At 39.0% G+C, this 18,809-nt stretch overlaps 1 protein-coding gene across 3 annotated transcripts in view; it reads right to left on the bottom strand.

Annotated features, from left to right (window-relative positions):
• CHL1 (cell adhesion molecule L1 like) overlaps positions 1-18,809 on the bottom strand; it is a 110,983-nt gene that overhangs the window by 40,111 nt on the left and 52,063 nt on the right. For all 3 annotated transcript variants that reach the window (XM_075183074.1, XM_075183076.1, XM_075183075.1), the window contains 7 exons: positions 15,783-15,973; positions 15,253-15,375; positions 11,111-11,281; positions 5,800-5,914; positions 3,271-3,455; positions 1,719-1,850; positions 160-303 (listed from right to left, as the gene is read on the bottom strand). In XM_075183074.1, the coding sequence (XP_075039175.1) occupies positions 160-303; positions 1,719-1,850; positions 3,271-3,455; positions 5,800-5,914; positions 11,111-11,281; positions 15,253-15,375; positions 15,783-15,973 (1,061 nt within the window). The remainder of the gene's footprint in view (positions 1-159; positions 304-1,718; positions 1,851-3,270; positions 3,456-5,799; positions 5,915-11,110; positions 11,282-15,252; positions 15,376-15,782; positions 15,974-18,809) is intronic.

Below are 18,809 nucleotides of genomic sequence, written 5' to 3'. Positions count from 1 at the left end.
TAACATGGTTTTGTCCAGGAGACTTAAATAAGAAACTTCTTAATTTAAGTTCCTTAATGAATCAGGCCCTACATGTTTAAACTTAAACTATCAAAACTAACTCTAATGTTGTGTGGGGTGACATCTACACAGTGCTGGAATTATTGTTATAAGACATACCTAGAACATTGATGTTGGCGCTAGTGAAAATGGTTCCATGCTTGTTTGATGCCTCACACTGGTACACCGCACTGTCTGATGGTTGAAGCGAGTGAATAAATAACAAGCTCCCTCTCATTTGATGATTGTGAGGAAGTGTTTCCCCTTTATAAGAGAAAAAAGAACAAACATTCAGGTATCAAATTGTCCTACTTTAACAAAGCGACAAAACTGATCCACCACATAATAAAAATCAGGACATGGCAAGATTTTAAGTGTACTAGTGAGGCATAAGGCACTTTCACTTTTAGAAACATGAACATACAAAATTATTTACCATATTGTCGAAAATAGATTGTTGTTTGCAAATTGATTTGGCAATCTTTTAATTCCCTTTTAGCAAGAACAGCAGATTAAAACTTATTTTTGTGGTTAAAAGATATTTTAATATGTATTGATTTAACCTGTTGTTACTTTTAACATTTTTACAGACTCAATTAATATTTTAAATAACGATCCTCATCATGTCTTTATCCCAAATAATGAAAGTTGACCAAACTGGCTATGATTCAGTTTGGAAATTATTTGTGACACTGAACAGGTCCAAATCTTTTGAATTTTTAGCTGTGCCAAAATAAGTGCACACAGAGCCTTACTCTATGTCATGAGACGGAACGGGGAGGGGGAGTGGGCCTATGCATGTAGTCAATGGACAGTAAGGGTGTGCCAGGCCCTAGCGCACGCTGCAGTGCCCAATTTAAGATTTGGGCATCTCAAAGGAACATGTTTTTTCTATGTTGCATCACTTGTACCAGCTACAGATCTGATGTAAGTACCGATTGATAGAGATGACGGTCGCGTATGTATGCTAGAACATGTGTTTGCAATCAAGTGCAACTGTAAAAATTAAGTTTATGTACTGGATACATTGATAACAGCCTAATAAATTTATTTTATGGGGGGTGGGATGAAGGTTTAAATGTTTTGTCATAAATGTCTATATTATTAACAGTGGACTTTATGTATATTGCACATATACGCACTGTGTTGCGTCTGTTAACATAAGGCAAGAAACTTTTAGGTCGAACGTACTTACACCCTGATTCAAATTGAAATGTATCTTGTGATGCGCTTGGATTTGAATACGGTGGGAACTATGCTAAAGTTCCATGCCTGTTCTGTAAACGTAAGTTGCGTGCAGATTGTGTCCGAGCATGAATAAAACAATGTATAAAACCAACTGGACGCACATATTTTAAAATTAAAGTTTTGGAGACTGACAATTGTATTTCTGATACAATTAATTCTAAAATCCTGATCTGAGTTCATCCCATCACTCACCTGTTACTACCGCTGCCACTTATGTACATAACGCTATCACATAATAAGCACGTCAAAAATAAGTTCATTATTGTAACCTGCAATACTGCTGGATTTATAGCCCATATAACTGTGTGGGGCATATTTAAAGTACAGTATATAATACCTTTTACAGATATCTTCTACATAAAGGTTACTTTCCGTAACATGAGAAACAATGCAGATTTCAGTAAAAATACTTTCATATTTCTTGATATTACTTGTCAGAGGGATTCCATTTCTTTGCCATTGGATTTCTGGTTCAGGTTTCCCAGAGGCTGAGCAGTTCAGGATAATCTCAGAACCCACTCCCTGTATAGAACTTTCCAGCTGTTTACCCCATCGAGGAGGCTCTACAAAATGTAACAACACAATTAGTGTCAGTGGCCGAAGTGGGAATTTAGAAGTGCAGGTATGGAAATTTGATACTGTGAAATTATCTGAACTCTAAACAGCAATGTAATAATAAAGCTGCTCGGTATTTGTGTGCTACATGCAAGAGCAAGCAGTATTTCCCTGCATGCAAAAACTGGATTTGCACCCATTGGCTTGGCAGGATGGTTTCTCCAGGTACAGGATTGCACAATTTAGCTGGATTTGCTCCTACCTCTAAATTAGGATATATAGGGGCGTATTCAATTGTTAGCGGTAACGCTAATAAACGAGCGCTCAAAAAATCTTAGCGTTAATACGGTAATTACTCGCAGAATTTCAGCTCGCTGCTCCCTGAGCTGCGAGCTGAAACTTCGCGAGTAAACTACCGTATTAACGCTTTTCGCGCGCGATGTTACCGTATAAACGGTAATATTTTTTGAGCGCTCATTTTTTAGCGTTAACGCTAACAATTGAATACGCCCCATATAGTTTGTATGTAACATTAATCGTCAAAATATTTTATGCAATACATTATATAAATACAAAATTCCAAACAAAAGCAGATCAAAAGATAAATGAGGATAAACACACTTCTGAACAGTCCTGGTTTTCACCAAAACATTGAGGGAGGTAAATGTACTATGCTGCGCTTTCTGCAACTCACCGTCGGCGACTTTGACAGCTAAATTTAAAACGTCAATGTCTTTAAAGGGCAAAACTTGCCCTTAAAGACACTGCGTTATAAAACTGCCCTGCTAAGTCGCCAAATATTGGCAAGTTGCAGAAAGCGCTGCATAACACATTTACCCCCAGATTTCATTGTACGAATGATTGCCTCTGAATACATACCTATTAGATGACTTGTATTGTCCTGACTTTTTGTCCTTAAATAATGTGTAACTGGTGTTTCTATATATATACATTATATATACATATATAGGGTCTGATTCATTAGTTGTCTTATCTGCCGTTTTTTGCTTATCTTAAGCAAATCCACTCTGTGCATGCTCAGAAAAGGGAGATAAGAAGCAAAATCCACTGCGTAAGTGAAGAAATTTCTTAAGTTAAGATCAAAATCCATCTTAACTTCACTCTTATCTCCCCGTTTCTTCTTAAAATAAGCATCTTACCTTTTGCACAAGATAAGATCACTAATGAATCAGGCCCATGTTCTTATGTAATTGATTTTGACTGCCCAAAGTGAAACATTAGCCTGTGGTTGTGTGTGTGTATTGGGGGGTGGGAAAATATGCAAAAATGAATCATAAATAAGTATACATATATTTAATAAAATATGTTTTTCATGGTTTTGAGAGCATGATCACTGATTGAAAAACACTTCAGTATAATATACCTTAAGCCCAACAGACTGATAATCTTTGGGACCTGTTTAAATACCTTCTACAAGAATAAGAAAACTGCGCTGAACAGAGCCCAACTCATTTTTGGCTTCACAATGGTAAATCCCACGATCCTCTTCGGTAATGTCCTTAATCTTCAGTATTTTCCCATGACGCTCAAACACTGCATTGTGCCTTAGTGAATCCTTCCCTTCTTTTTTCCATTCAATTGTAGGTGATGGTCTAAAAATATTTCAGTTCATTAGTAAATACAAAGACTAAATCATTTGCAACATTATATCTGTCTTTGATTTGCTATGTGTAGACTGGAAGTTATAGCAAATCCAAAGTTTCACATGGAAATCACAATCATGGGTACAACCAGTGGCCGAAGTCGGCTGGTAGACAGTGGAGTGTGATACCGCCACTTCTCCTACTGCCTTCATTGTAAAACTATCAAATTCCATTCACTTACATTTTCCATACCACCACTTCATATTATACACTTCGTTCACTGGGTTTTCGGTAGGAAACCTATTGCATAAGGAAAAAATGTTGGTGCATCAATTGCTCTTTAATTACAGTCATCCATTCATTTGCAGAGTAGTCTATGCATTGCTGAGCCGCTGCCGGGAGGAGGCTCACTAAGACCTTCTTCATGTGCATAAAATAGGCGCCAATATATTTCCCATTCTATATAGCCTCATTCCCCAGTAGCAGTGTGTTAAATCGCTGTGCCCATCACTTGCTAGCAGGCAGGGTCTGACACAGCTTACTCCCTTTCAGAGCCCTGGTTTGTATATATAAAACTGCCTTTGTGTGAATGCAACTTCTTACATCCAAGGCAGAATTTGGGATCATAGACCCTGCAAACAAGAGATTATTTTCATTACAATGCAATTATTTTCCTCAAAGCACTCACAAATGCTTATTTCACCATCATCTTGTAATAAATGCATAGACTACTCGGCAAATGAATGGCTGACTGTAAGTAAAGAGCAATTGATGCACCAACATTTTTTCTTTATGCAATAGGTATGGAAAATGCAAGTGAATGGAATTTGATAGTTTGAAGGCAGTAGGAGACGTGGCACTATCACATACCACCATATACCAGCCCACGTTGACCACTGCTGAAACCAATAAGGAACATTGGACAAAACTGTAATCACATTTGAATCATACTGGGTCTATTATTCAATAATCAGGCAAATAAAGCTGAATAATCTGCAACATTGCACTGTTAAAGATTTTTACAACTTTCATTTGAACACTATGGGGTAAATGTATTAAGGAGCGATTTTTATCAATCGCCGATATTCGGCAAGTTTGACAGCTAAATTTAAAACGTCAATGTGTTTAAAGGCAAACACACACACACACATTATATTTATATACATATATATACATATGCCCCAATATAACACACACACACATCTACTATATAAATGCCTAGTGGCTTGTGTGAAAAAAAAAAAAACAAGCTGCAGCGCCACCTGCTGGGCAGAGTTATACACTGACCTATATATTTCTTGAAGGAGAAGTGACAGTTGGGAGTGGTTGGTGGTTGCCGGGGGTGACAGTGGGGAGTTTTTAACACCTTAAGTAGCTTGATGAAGGATGTGGCGATGAAGATGAAGGATGAGGTGATGGAGAAAAATGATGAGGTGGTGACATGTGGACAAAACCACGTTAAAAAAGGGCGCTTGCGTCGGGAAGTAACGCTCTTCCCCTGAGGAGGCATGGGCTAGGCTCAAATGCATGACAAGAACCTTTTTAACACCTCAAGTAGCTTGACTTGACTAGAATGCATGAGTATCATGCACGGGTTAACTTGTATATATATATATATATATATATATATATATATATATATATATACTCCAATATAAATATAATTTGGCATCCTGAGAAAAAAAACACATTTTAGTATATGGTGTGAAGCACACAGGGAACTTACATAGGTTCTAAGGCACATCAATTTTGCATATTGTAAATTTAATAAACACACTTTCTAGCCTATATAAGCCTCATCTGTGCTTACTACTTTGGCACAAACATATGGTTGTGTTTCATATCTGAAATTTGGTTTTATTTAACCTTATTTAATTTTATCTGCTATCAAAAAATTATTTTATATTATTTGTATATATTCCAGTCATTTTTTAATTTCATTATATATTGTATTTTTTTTACTTTATTTAATCTTTTTTTACCTTCTTAAATGTTTTTCCTGTTACGAAACTAACATAAGCACAAGCTCACTTCAACACATTAAGCCTTTACACCTTGCTCCCTTTGTCCTGTTTTTTTTTGTCCCCGGAGTCCTGGTTTTTATACAAAAATAAAAATGTTAATATTTTCTGATGTACAGTTTGCAGCTGTACCATCATTTTCTGGTGCTCCATGGCTTAACTATTTTCACTAGTTGGAAAATTAGTAATCATCTTGATTACTTAGAACCAAGAATTGCACTACACCAAAGCATCATCATCAACATTTATTTATAGCGCCAGCAAATTCTGTAGCGCTTTACAATTTTAAGTCTCTGCTGAAAGTGCGACAATATTTTGTACAGGAAACTTACAATCCTTCTGCAATGCATTCCAGCATTAGGTCTTCACCTCTAAGCCCAGTGATAGGCTGATTCATTCCTCCTTGAGTTGTTAATATTTTTGGTGCTCGATCTTTGATTGAATTACCTAAAAATAAAATAAAAATGTTTATGAAAGAATTTGAAAAACCTATACAATTGTTTCTATACTACAACCACATGGCAAGTTTACTGATTGTGACAGCTATTATAGACTTATAATATAATTACCATTGATGTACAGAGACACATTTGCACAGCTACTGCAGGCAACTGTGCCCTAACCAAAGTGGTGGCTCGAGTGCTGACCTTTGAACTTTGTGGAAGCATGGAAGTTAAGCAATATCCAGCACAACCTCCTGTCTTCTCAGTTACCTTCTCTCTCATGTTAACATAGTAAAGTTAAAAAAAAAACACAGGTCAATCAAGTTCAACCTTTCATAATTTGTGTTGATCCAGAGAAAAACAAAGCGCCAGTGTGACAGTTGCCTATTTAACCTCACAGGGGGGACAAAAACCCTTTCTGACATCAGATAAATTCCTAGGAATCAACTATCTCTATAGTTCTCTACTAATTGTATCTTGTAAGTAAGCACCCAATAGATCCATTTAAATTCTGACAGTGAATTTTTTCATGTGGTAAGGAATGCTACAGCTTAACCACCCTTACAGTAAAGAACCCTTTCCTATACCGATAGTGAAACCTTCTTTCTTCCAAGAACAAATTATGACCTCTTTGTGGTTCTTGGTACAAAGTGTCAATCAACAAACTTTTGCATTGACCTAAGATATATTTAAACATATTTATTAGCCCACCTTTAAGGTGCCTTTTTTCAAAATAAACAAACCTATTATTTCTAAATTAACTCTTCCATTTCATCATTCATGAGGTTGTCCATCTCAGAACCCTCTTGTGTTCTCCTATGTCCTTTGTACAATGTGGTATCCAAAACATGTACCTCAAATTAAAGATGTGGCCTAACTAGAGGCTTATAATAGTAATACTAAGTTTGTATCACATGCATTTTTATGCATCCCAGGAGTTTATTTGCCTTTGCAGCTGCTGCATGGCAGAGTGTACTGCTACTCAACTGTCTACTAGTATTTATAAGTCCTTTTCCAACTCAGTTTTCACCAATTGCATTCTATTTACTGCGTAATATTACCATGACCTTTACATGGACACTTTACAACAAGGTCATTACAAATTATAAAAAGAACAAGCCCCAATACTGAGCCCAAGGTAAACCACTTATAAATTTAGCTCAATCTGAATATATTCAGCTAATACCTACCCTTTGGGGCATATTCAATTGTTTGTTTTCCGCGCCGCGGAAAAACTATTACCGTTAATACAGTAATAGTTAGCTGGATTTCAGCTCGTGGCTCAGGGAGCTGCGAGCTGAAATCCAGCGAGAAAATTACTGTATTAACGGTTTTTACGCGCACTATTTCCGTAATAACGGTAATAGTGCGACGAGCGTGAAATTTTCGGAGTTTCCGCTGACAATTGAATATGCCCCTTTGTCTTCTATCTTTATTCAGTTCTCTACCATGTACAGTTTTCCCCTAGACTTTAACCTTTAATCTCATGTACCAGAATTTTAAGTGGAACAGCTTCGAACACTTTCATCAACTTCACATATATCACAATAACTGCATTACCAACATCCAAGTTGAAACTTATCTCCTCATAACATCTAATTATGTTTGCTAGGCATGACTTCATTTATTTTCCTTATTATTTACCTACTTGGAAAAACGCTTTGGGATTCCAACCTGATTTTCAGCTTACATTTTTGCAGATTTCTGTATAAAATATTTTGTAAGTCATTTCAACTTCATTACATTTTTAAACAGTTGGGGGAATATGATATAAAAAAATAATATATTTTTGTATGTAATACATACATTACTTCTGTCTCTCTTCTTTCTTTATTACTGTTGCCCACTGAAACCTTACTGTATGACCAGGGATCACATTAGTCTTCCCACAGAAAACTCCTCTTACTGCCACCTTAAACTAAATGTAAACTGATGGAGTTGGTGTCCTGTGCAAGCACTGCAGAGTTGTGCACACAAAGGATTATGTACAGATTTGCCCTTTAATGTTATATTTCATTTCAGCTGCCATGTCTTGCCATGTAAGATTGCTTGGTAAATGGTGTAGGGCAAGTACGAACATCAAGGCTGTATTGTCAGCACTCCATCGACACTTCTCTCAGAGAATTAGCTTTATGTTTGTTTTTTTGCCTTATATTTCATATTTACTCTTCGGTTTATATCATAGTTGCCTACTCTCCCAGAATGTCTGGGAGACTCCCATATTCTTGAGAGTTCTCCCAAGCTCCTGGGAGAGCAGGGAAACCTCCCTCATCTTGCCCACTTGGTTAGTGAAATGGGTTGGGGGCTGGCCTATTTGTGTCACCCTAGCCCCTCCCCCTACTGTATTAGGCCGAAACTGGTATAGTTTGACAGAGGGGCGGGGCCGAGATGATTGATATAGCTACGACCCGATGATGCGGGAGCGTTAGCAAAGTTAGCAAGTATTTTTTATAGGATACATTAATGAGACACAGACACTTTTTTCTAGTATATGCAAGCCAATGAAGAGGGTGTATTGGATCATGGCAGGTGCATTAAGCGTGACCAATTACTAAAAGAGTTGTTTTCAATAGACCAGGACAGCACAGACTCTGTATCAAAGTGTATTTAGAGTAGAGATGGGGGGGCTCGGTTCCCCGAGAACCGAACCCACCCGAACTTTGGATATCCGAGTACAGAGTACCGCCCGCTCGGAATCCAAATCGAGGCCGAACGTCATCGTGACGTCGTCAGATCTCGGGGCTTGGTTCTCGCGATACTTGAAGATTATAAATACACGCCTCCACAGCAATCCATCGCCATTTGACAGAGGGAGAGAGCAGGGTGTAGTCACAGGCTGATTAGAGCAAGGATAGAGAATACAATATTCTAATTCCAGTTGTGCTAACAAAAATCGCTAGAGAAGAGAGGAGGATAGAGGAGTTTTTTTTTTTTCAATATTGGGCACTCAAAGTGCTTTTTGGGTGTCCCCCATTATTTTGCCTAAACATTTCTGGCTGTCAAAATTACTATCTGTCAGCAGATTTAACAAATCATTTTTAGCACTCCCCAGTGCTTTTAGGGTGTCCCCCATAATTGTGCATAAATATTTCTGGCTGTCCAAAGTATTATCTGTCAGCAGATTTAACAAATAATTTTTAGCACTCCCCAGTGCTTTTGGGGTGTCCCCCATAATTGTGCATAAATATTTCTGGCTGTCCAAAGTATTATCTGTCAGATTTACCAAATAATTTTTAGCACTCCCAAGTGCTTTTGGGGTGTCCCCCATAATTGTGCATAAATATTTCTGGCTGTCAAAAGTCATATTTGTCAGCAGTATCTACCAAATAATTTTTAGCACTCTCCAGTGCTTTTGGGGTGTCCCCCATAATTGTGCATAAATATTTCTGGCTGTCAAAAGTCATATTTGTCAGCAGTATCTAAAACAATTTGTAGCACTACAAGTGCTTTGGGCTCAGAATGGATTCAAAGCAGTCCACATATGAGCAGAATGAGCAACCAGGTTCTGTCACCAGTCCTGATGGTAGTGTTCCCAGTACGTCATCTGGCCAAGACGATGTCAAACTACACAGAGTTTTGAAATCAGTCAAAAAAACACACCCCAAAATAAAATTTACAGTGTTGAAGCGAAAAAGAAGTGTAACTGAGGAAAAGTTAAGTGCCAATAATTTTTGTTTTTACCAACATGCCATTCTACACACGCAGTGGCAAAGAGAGAATGAGGCCTTCACCCTTCTCTATTAGTGGCAGATCCAAAAATGTTACCCAGCCTACAAGTGGTGCACAACTACTGTTACGCTTCAAAGCCGAGCTGCAAGATAACAGTAAGGCATTAGAGGATAATGTTTGCTCTGAATCAGAAATGACACCAATCCCTGTGGAGAGTCCATTCAACAGTGGGATGTCTAATCGTGAGCATTCTGTTAGTGTACCCATAAAGAGGGGCCCTTTCAGCAGTTCTGCTGATGTGTGCCTGAACAGCCCGAGTGTAGCCGGTGATACACAAATTGAGGATGCCACTTTGGAATTAGAAGAGGATGAGGGGGAGATTTGTGTAGGCGACGAGGGCGCTAATGAGGATGTTGATGATTATGATGCAGACAGATACCAAATTGCCTTTCTCAATTTCTATTTATATTCTAGATTATATAACGGCTGAATAGTTTTTTATTTTACTCCTAGTGGAGAGGAGATCTGATGCAGACTGATACCAAACTGCCTCTGTCCATTTCTTTGTATATTTTAGTTCTACAGCCTATGCAGGCTGCTTTTTTTCTGCAAGTGGATGGGGGGGGGGGGGCTGATGCAGACAGATACCAAACTGCCTTTGTCCATTTCTTTGTATATTCGAATTCCTAGTTCTACAGTCTATGCAGGCTGCTTTTTTCTATTTTTCTACAAGTGAATAGGGGGGCGGGCTGATGCAGACAGATACCAAACTGCCTCTGTCCATTTTTTTGTATATTCTAGTTCTACAGTCTATGCAGGCTGCTTTTTTTCTATTTTACTACAAGTGGATGGGGGGGGGCTGATACAGACAGATACCAAACTGCCTTTGTCCATTTCTTTGTATATTCGAATTTCTAGTTCTACAGTCTATGCAGGCTGCTTTTTTTCTATTTTACTACAAGTGGATGGGGGGGGGGGCTGATACAGACAGATACCAAACTGCCTTTGTCCATTTCTTTGTATATTCGAATTTCTAGTTCTACAGTCTATGCAGGCTGCTTTTTTTCTATTTTACTACAAGTGGATGGGGGGGGGGGCTGATACAGACAGATACCAAACTGCCTTTGGACATTTCTTTAGATATTTAACTAGAAGTGTAGGGTGTAATATACACCCAAAGACGATGGCTGCATTGCCAATAGGCTAAGATGGAGAGGAAGACAATCAGGTTCGTGTGCAGAATTAAAGACGGCCTACCAGGGATTAAACTGTTTTCTTCCTAATTTATTAGCTTTAGAATTACCTTACTTATCCAAGAAACAGGTGGAGCACTAAATTTGGTTACTTTATGCCCAAAAACATTGATTTTCCAACAAAATAGCAAAACAAAACCAAACAAAACCAAAACACGCAATGGCAGTTTTGTATAACCAAAACTAAAACACGAACGGTAATCCAGATCCAAAACCAAAACCAAAACACGGGGGTCAGCAACCATCTCTAATTTAGAGTGTTAGCAAAACCTCCTTACCACGTTGAATATTGAGGGTTATGGGTGTCTTCTGTGCCATACGTCTGATCCTGGAATATACAGCAACACAAGTGTACTCTGTCTTGCTGTCCATGTAAGTTACATGAGAGAAGTATAACCTTCCATCAAGTCCAACAGACACACGTTTGCTCTGGGGGATGTGATGCAGATCTGGAATAAAACAGTGATACAATAACCACCATCAGGCTAGTAAACGGCATATTTTATTTTATCAAATTTGGTGATGAATGTTAAGTGAGAACTCCTAACCATAGGTTTATGTTCAGCCTGGACAGGCGACATGGATATTTCCTCACGTGAGCTTGATTATTCATGCTACATTTCAATAGCACTATATACTCTTTTTGGCATAACAGTCCTCTATACCTGAAGGGCTGTACAACTAGTAAGCACATATAGGTAAAGGATCCTTTATATATGGCATTGTGGGGGATAGATGGATGGATGGCATTGTGGGGATGGATGGCATTGTGGGGAATAGAGTTCATCCTCTTTTAACTGTACTGCTCATCCACCAATGACATTACATGACTTTACAAATTATGAGGCACCATCCTATTCTATACAGCAGTACATAAGGCGATAATATGTGGCATAATGTTAATGTACCATCCTACTGTAAAGCGGAAGTGCTTTTTATACTGGAAATCTGACTTCTAATATCTGTAAGAATTCACTAGGGGATTAGTTGCTTCTGAACTACACAAGTTTGCTTAATGAACACTGAGTGATGACATCAAAACTCATCGATTATAGACAGTGACATCAGAACTTATTGTTTATACAGATATTAATTACAGCAGTTTATACATATATTAGCATTACTAGTGCATTATAACGGGACAAACAGCATTAGAGAGGTAAACACACATGCCTGATTCATTAAGTAGAGTAAAGCAAATAACAGGAGTAACTTTGACAAAACCATGTTACATTGGAGGGGGGTGGGGTACATTCAAAATGTGGGGACAGATGTATAGTTGCGATAGGGCATGTCCTACAGAATGGAGCAAGAACCAAGCGGCACTAACACCTAGCAGTGGAATGCACAGGCGCCTGTGCGCTCCACCCGATACCCGGAAGTCCGGCAGTTGGAACGCACAGTGCGTTCCAGCTGCCGCTACAGCCAACCGCTCGGCCAAGCTACTGCCTCCCCCGCCGTTCTTCACAAGCCAGAAGCAGCACGCAGCCGCCCCTAAGGACACCGTCCACCGTCCACTACAAAGGCAATACACCAACTGCTCTTGTAAGAGCAACAATATAAGAGCATTTATACCGCTTCCGCCTACACTTCTAACCACCCCATCTTATACACCCAGCGTCCACCACCTATAAACTTCCTAGCCTCGATATTCCAGCACACCCAACACACACATAAATCCAGTACTAACCCCATTATTATATTAGCCTCCCCTCACCCTCCATATCAAGGCTTTAAGCACTTATCTTTAAACACCCACCACATCTAACTCAGCCACTTATTTACCAGCTTACATTTGTAAACACCCCAAACACTGGGAGCTATAAACATCGAGCTATAGACACTATCACTTAACCCATATAATCCCTGAGCTATAAACAAGGCTATAAACGAGAACAAACAGCACTTAGCGTTTGTCACCCACATATTCCCTGATCTATAAACAAGGCTATAAGCAAGAGCAAACAGCAATTAGCGGAGAACACACCCACACAATATACACCGCATCAGAGCTATAGACAAAAAGCAAAAGAGCTAAAGCATTCATAACTGCAAAAAAGCTGTAAACACCCCCTGTACTTCCAGCACCTGAGTATATTGTCTGTACCGCTTCGATTGCACTGCTCTACCCCCCCACACCCATTTTTCTCCCCTCCTACACCCCTCTTTTCTCCAATCTAGGCACCCCAGGTTGCGCCACGGCAGACCCTAAGACAACATGTCCTACAGTCATGACCAAAAGTTTTGAGAATGACACAAATATTATTTTTCACAAAGTCTGCTGCCTCAGTTTTTATGATGGCAATTTGCATATAGTCCAGAATGTCATGAAGAGTGACCAGATGAATTAATTTCAAAGTCCCTCTTTGCCCCGACCATGAACTTTATCTCAAAAACAACATTTCTACTGCATTTCAGCCCTGCTACAAAAGGACCAGCTGACATCAGCTCAGTGGATCTCTCCTTAACACATGTGAGAGTGTTGACAAGGACAAGGCTGGAGATCACTCTGTCATGCTGATTGAGTTAGAATAACAGACTGGAAGCTTTAAAAGGAGGATGGTGCTTGAAATCATTGTTCTTCCTCTGTTAACCATGTTATCTGCAAGGAAACACGTGCAGTCATCATTGCTTTGCACAAAAAAGGCTTCACAGGCAAGGATATTGCTACTGGTAAGATTGCTCCTAAATCAAACATTTATCGGCTCATCAAGAACTTCAAGGAGAGAGGTTCAATAGTTGTGAAGAAGGCTTCAGGGCGCCCAAGATTGTCCAGCAAGCGTCAGGACCGTCTCCTAAAGTTGCTCAGGAATGGCAGCAGGAAGGTGTGAGTGCATCTGCACACACAGTGAGGAGAAGACTTTTAGAGGATTTTGGAGGATGGCCTGGTGTCAAGAAGACTAGCAAAGAAGCCACTTCTCTCCAGTAAAACATCAGGGACAACTGATATTCTGCAAAAGGTACAGGGATTGGACTGCTGAGGACTGGGTTAAAGTAATTTTCTATGATGAATCCCCTTTCAGATTGTTTGGGGAATCTGGAAAAACGCTTGTCCAGAGAAGGAAAGGTGAGCGCTACCATCAGTCCTGTGTCATGCCACCAGTAAAGCATCCTGAGACCATTCATGTGTTGCGTTGCTTCTCAGCCAAGAGAGTGGGCTCACTCACAATTTTGCCTAAGAACACAGCCATGAATAAAGAATGGTACCAAAACATCCTCCAAGAGCAACTTCTCCCATCATCATCAATATTTATATAGCGCCACTAATTCTGTAGCGCTGTACAGAGAATTCATTCACATCAATCCCTGTCCCATTGAAGCTTACAGTCTAAATTTCCTAACACACACAGACAGACATAGAGAAAGACTAGGGTCAATTTGATAGCAGCCAATTAACCTACTAGTATGTTTTTGGAGTGTGGGAGGAAACCGGAGCACCCGGAGGAAACCCACACAAACACGAGAACATACAAACTCCACACAGATAAGGCTATGGTTGGGAATTGAACTCATGACCCTAGTGCTGTGAGACAGAAGTACAAACCACTTAGCCACCGTGCTGTCCAGTCAGTATTCTTTCTGGTTTAATTCCATTTACCAAACTGTGGGCTTAAAAAAGTGGAGATGTTGCCCATAGCAACCAGTCAGACCAACAAGAACAGTTTGGTAATAAACAATGCCTTTTCCAGCATGATGGAGCACCTTGCCATAATGCAAAAGTTATAACTAAGTTGCTCAGGGATCAAAATATTAAAGTTTCATGGCCAGGAAACTCCCCAGACTGTAATCCCATTGAGAACTTGTGGTCTATCTTCAAGAGGTGGATGGACAAACAAAAACCCACAAATTCTGATAAACTCCAAGCATTGATTAGGCCCAGAAGTTGATTGACAGCATGCCAGGGCGAATTGCAGAGGTCTTCAAAAAGAAGGGTCAACACTGCAAATATTGACTTTTAGCATAAACTTAATGTAATTGTCAATAAAAGCCTTGACACTTATGTAATGCTTGTAATTTTACTTCAGTATACCATAGCAACATCTGACAAAAAGGTCTAAAAACACTGAAGAGCAAACTTTGTGAAAAACAATATTTGTGTCATTCTCAAAACTTTTGGCCATGACTGTAGATCACCTTTAAGTTTCAGTGTAAAAATAAATCTATCAAGTATATGTGTGTCACATGACAATAAAAACAATATTTGCAAAATAATAAACTAATTTGTACCCCTTGAATTGCAACATGGTTTATCCAGGATCAAATTTACTCCTTTTTTTTGCCTTGCTCTCCATAATAACTCAGACCCATAGAGACAAAAGTTAGTTAGTGCCCTGCTCAAGAGGGCTTTAGCAAATCTAAGCAAAGAAACATAAAAAAATAATGACCAAGGAAAACTTCACGTTCTGCTGTACACCCTTACCAGGAGTCATCCAGTTTATAACGACTGGATTAATACCAGAAGGAGGTTCACAGGTTAAAACAACAGGGTCCCCCTCTTCTAATTCCACAGGTGGGATATCTTCCTTGGGGAATATCGGATCTCCTAAAGAATAAGGAAATATTATTGAAACTCATTTCAACCTCTTAATGATTAAACTACTAGATTGTTTTGAATTTTAATCTTTATGAGGTTCAAACTGTGAACACAGTTTTGTTTAAATATATTTTATATCGGTTTTCCCAACAGACAAAATGTATTAATCAAAATATTTATTAGGATGCCAAATGTTTGAATTTTATAATAGGTTTTGTTTAGTTATTTGGTTAAAATTGCCACAACAAAGTGCATCTGTGTTTGTGTTCTCTCTCTTTCTATAACCTTGTGATTTGCTTTATTTGAATCCATATGGCAGACCCCATTAGGTATTTCAGTGTGATTTTGTGTCTATTTCATTTTGGACAATACCTTTCTATTCTATAGTGCACGTGAGTAGGCTGTGCTGGACATACCTGGAACAACGAAGGATGTTTCCTCTGAGATGGCGGTGCCTAATTTGTTTGAGGCGTAACAGCGATATGTTCCATTGTAGGATGAAATGCTGCCATCATTATAGATGGTAAATGTGCCAGAATCATTCATGGTCTTTACATTCTGGTCTATAAATGGATTATATGGAGCCCCGTTCTTTGTCCAATGATATCTGAGTGAAAACATTATTATAGTGACGTAGCAGTTAAACCAAAAAAATAAGCACAATGTACAAATTGATACATTATAAATGTACAACATACATTACATAAGTACAGTATATATATACACTGACCTACTAAATTCTTAGTGTGTGTGGAAAAAAAAAATCAGAAAGGGCTGAAATTTGGTATACTAAGATAATTTTAATTTGTTAATTTAATTTGTTAATTGTTAAAAGTGTTTATAAAGATTAAAAAAAAATATATATATATATTTCTTGAAGGAGAAGTGACAGTTGGGAGTGGTTGGTGGTTGCCGGGGGTGACAGTGGGGAGTGGTTGGTGATTGAGGCCTGGGCTATGGCCCAAATGCATGACAAGAACCTTTTTAACACCTTAAGTAGCTTGATTTGACTAGAATGCATGAGTATCATGCACAGGTTAACTTGTATATATATATATATATATATATATATATATATATATATATATATATATATATATACACACAAATATATATATATATATATATATATATATATATATATATATATATATATATATATATATATATATTCATATATGTATTTTTAATGCTTGAAGAACAAGAAAGCGAAAAAGCATGAACATGCACACAGCACCCACTAAGAGGGTATAAAGGATCCACCCGGAGGACAGCACTGGAGCCGGCCAAGATGTGAAGAAAAGAATATTCTACTTGCCGGATCATTGTTGTCAGGGTGTCGGTAGGTTATTTGTTCCGTTCACGCTCCCCGGCATTGGTAAAAGTGAAACTGACAACAAATCAGTGGCCAGAATATTGAGCCAATCAGGGCTCACCTCCAGCCATTTGAATTCTGGTGCCAATCAGTGCTCGCTGTGTTATCGCCCTCACATAGCTTATATACGGCCATTGTGAGTGGCACATGCAGTCCGATAGCAGAGAGAGACCTGCGAGGAGCTCCAGAGACAAATTGGTGAGATCAAGACAGAAGAATTGTGAAGAAATAGCAGCGCTACATTCAAGAGAGAAGATGGCAAGGCAAGCCAAAAGGGGTCCTGTGGAAGATTGAAGATGGCAACAGGCAGAGGACAGCCAGAGAAGTGCGAGCTCAACAAAGAAGACTGCTACCAGTCAAAATATTGTTGGACCCTGTTTATTTGGGGCGCATTGTAGTATAATGCGCAAAAGCCTGAGGGGCACATGTTACCTGTGGCCAACGTAATTCAGGCCCTAGGCCTGGCATTAGTAGAAAGAAACCCTGTCATTGAGAGACATTGACTGGCCTAATCCCATTTGCCTGTTTAATCTCTGGCTGCCTCAATCGTCAGGCCCCCGTAAAAAAAAAAAAGCTTTTAGTATCTGATATTGTAACTTGTCTGTTGTTTTGTGAATTGAATTATTGGAAGTGTGGGGATTGTAGAAAGAGTAGTACACTACAGCTAATATTAGGAGTTAATGTTGCACAACATACTGGTCACATAGAACGTTGTTAGGAACAGGGTGCTGCTGTTGTATTGTTGTTGTAGCTAGCACTAGAGTGGGTGGTATATACTAGCTCGGTAGACAGTTCAGTTCACGTTTCCTAGACTCCAATCCTGGGAGTCGCAGACGTCCATCATGAGGAGACAGTGACTACCTGGTGAGTATCATTGTTCAGTTTTGTCTTTCTTTTAGTGTGGCACTCAATGGTAAATCGGTGAGAAAGATATTTTGGTGGGATACATCCCTGTCTCAAGTATCTGTAGCTCCGCACCCAGGTCTAAATCAAAATTGAGGTGTAGACAAGAGGAGTAGAGTGTAGGGTTTCTACTTCTGGCTGTCACCTCGGACACCCCTGTCCTTCTTATCTGTATTACTTCACTCAAATAATTGTCGTAGATTCTCCCCTAGACCGAAGCGATGTGTGGGGAGCTATGCTAAGGAGTCGGTATGGATGGTAGATGGACCGATCCTGATCAGGTAAAGACTATGTGTGTGTCTGTAATTTCCTGTAGTTGCCAAATGCGCTCAAAAGATCAACTATTGAAAAGATGTATGTATATTTAGTTATGCAATATCAGCAAACATGATTACTGGAGTAATCAGGAGTCAATGTCACGTCCAGTCAATGTCCAAAATAACAGACATGCACATGATAATGATTCTATAATAGCAATAATTTTAGACTTCATACAAAACAATCCACATATATAAAAACACTGAAAAATGTATGATAATTGATGACCAGTAACAAAGTACTAGAATGATCTACTAAACGCAATCCTCCTCCTTCTTTTCCCAACTGCTTGGTTGGATACAGGAAGCTCCTGATTTCTGTACTGAGTATAGGTGCAGGCACGCTTGTATAATGCTCCCTGTCAGTATACCTCCCAATATTTAGAATTCCAAAAGTGGGACAAAAAAATCCACGCCCCATTACGCCCAAACTCTACTCACAAATATTAATTTCTAGGTAAAAACTCCAGCCACTGTTCTGTTTAGTCCCACACCTTTTGAAGCCCGTGAATCGGGATGTCCCGTCAAAATTGAGACAATTGGAAGGTATGCGTCAGTATTTCTTGCTTAGATTTTCTCTTTGACATCTGCTTTGGACTTTAATTACTCTCTGGTTCGTTGCCTGCCCTGACTATTGCTTTGGACCTGACTGCTCTCTGGATCAATAGATAAAAGACCAGCCCAAAATGACCAGAAAGGTTAATTCTAATGAATTGTGAATAGTCCAATCAGAGAGAGTCCTATAAACCATGGCCTATAGTATTGAAGCTCCCACATCTCATTTCTGTTACAACCCAGTATGGGAAGAAATCTGGACCAGAATGATATTTAAATCATTTTAAAAAAGG

Source organism: Mixophyes fleayi, chromosome 8 (assembly GCF_038048845.1).
Source record: "Mixophyes fleayi isolate aMixFle1 chromosome 8, aMixFle1.hap1, whole genome shotgun sequence".
Lineage (NCBI taxonomy): Eukaryota > Metazoa > Chordata > Amphibia > Anura > Limnodynastidae > Mixophyes > Mixophyes fleayi.
The sequence above is the reverse complement of the archived record's forward strand: the minus strand, read 5'-3'. Positions and strand labels throughout refer to the sequence as shown.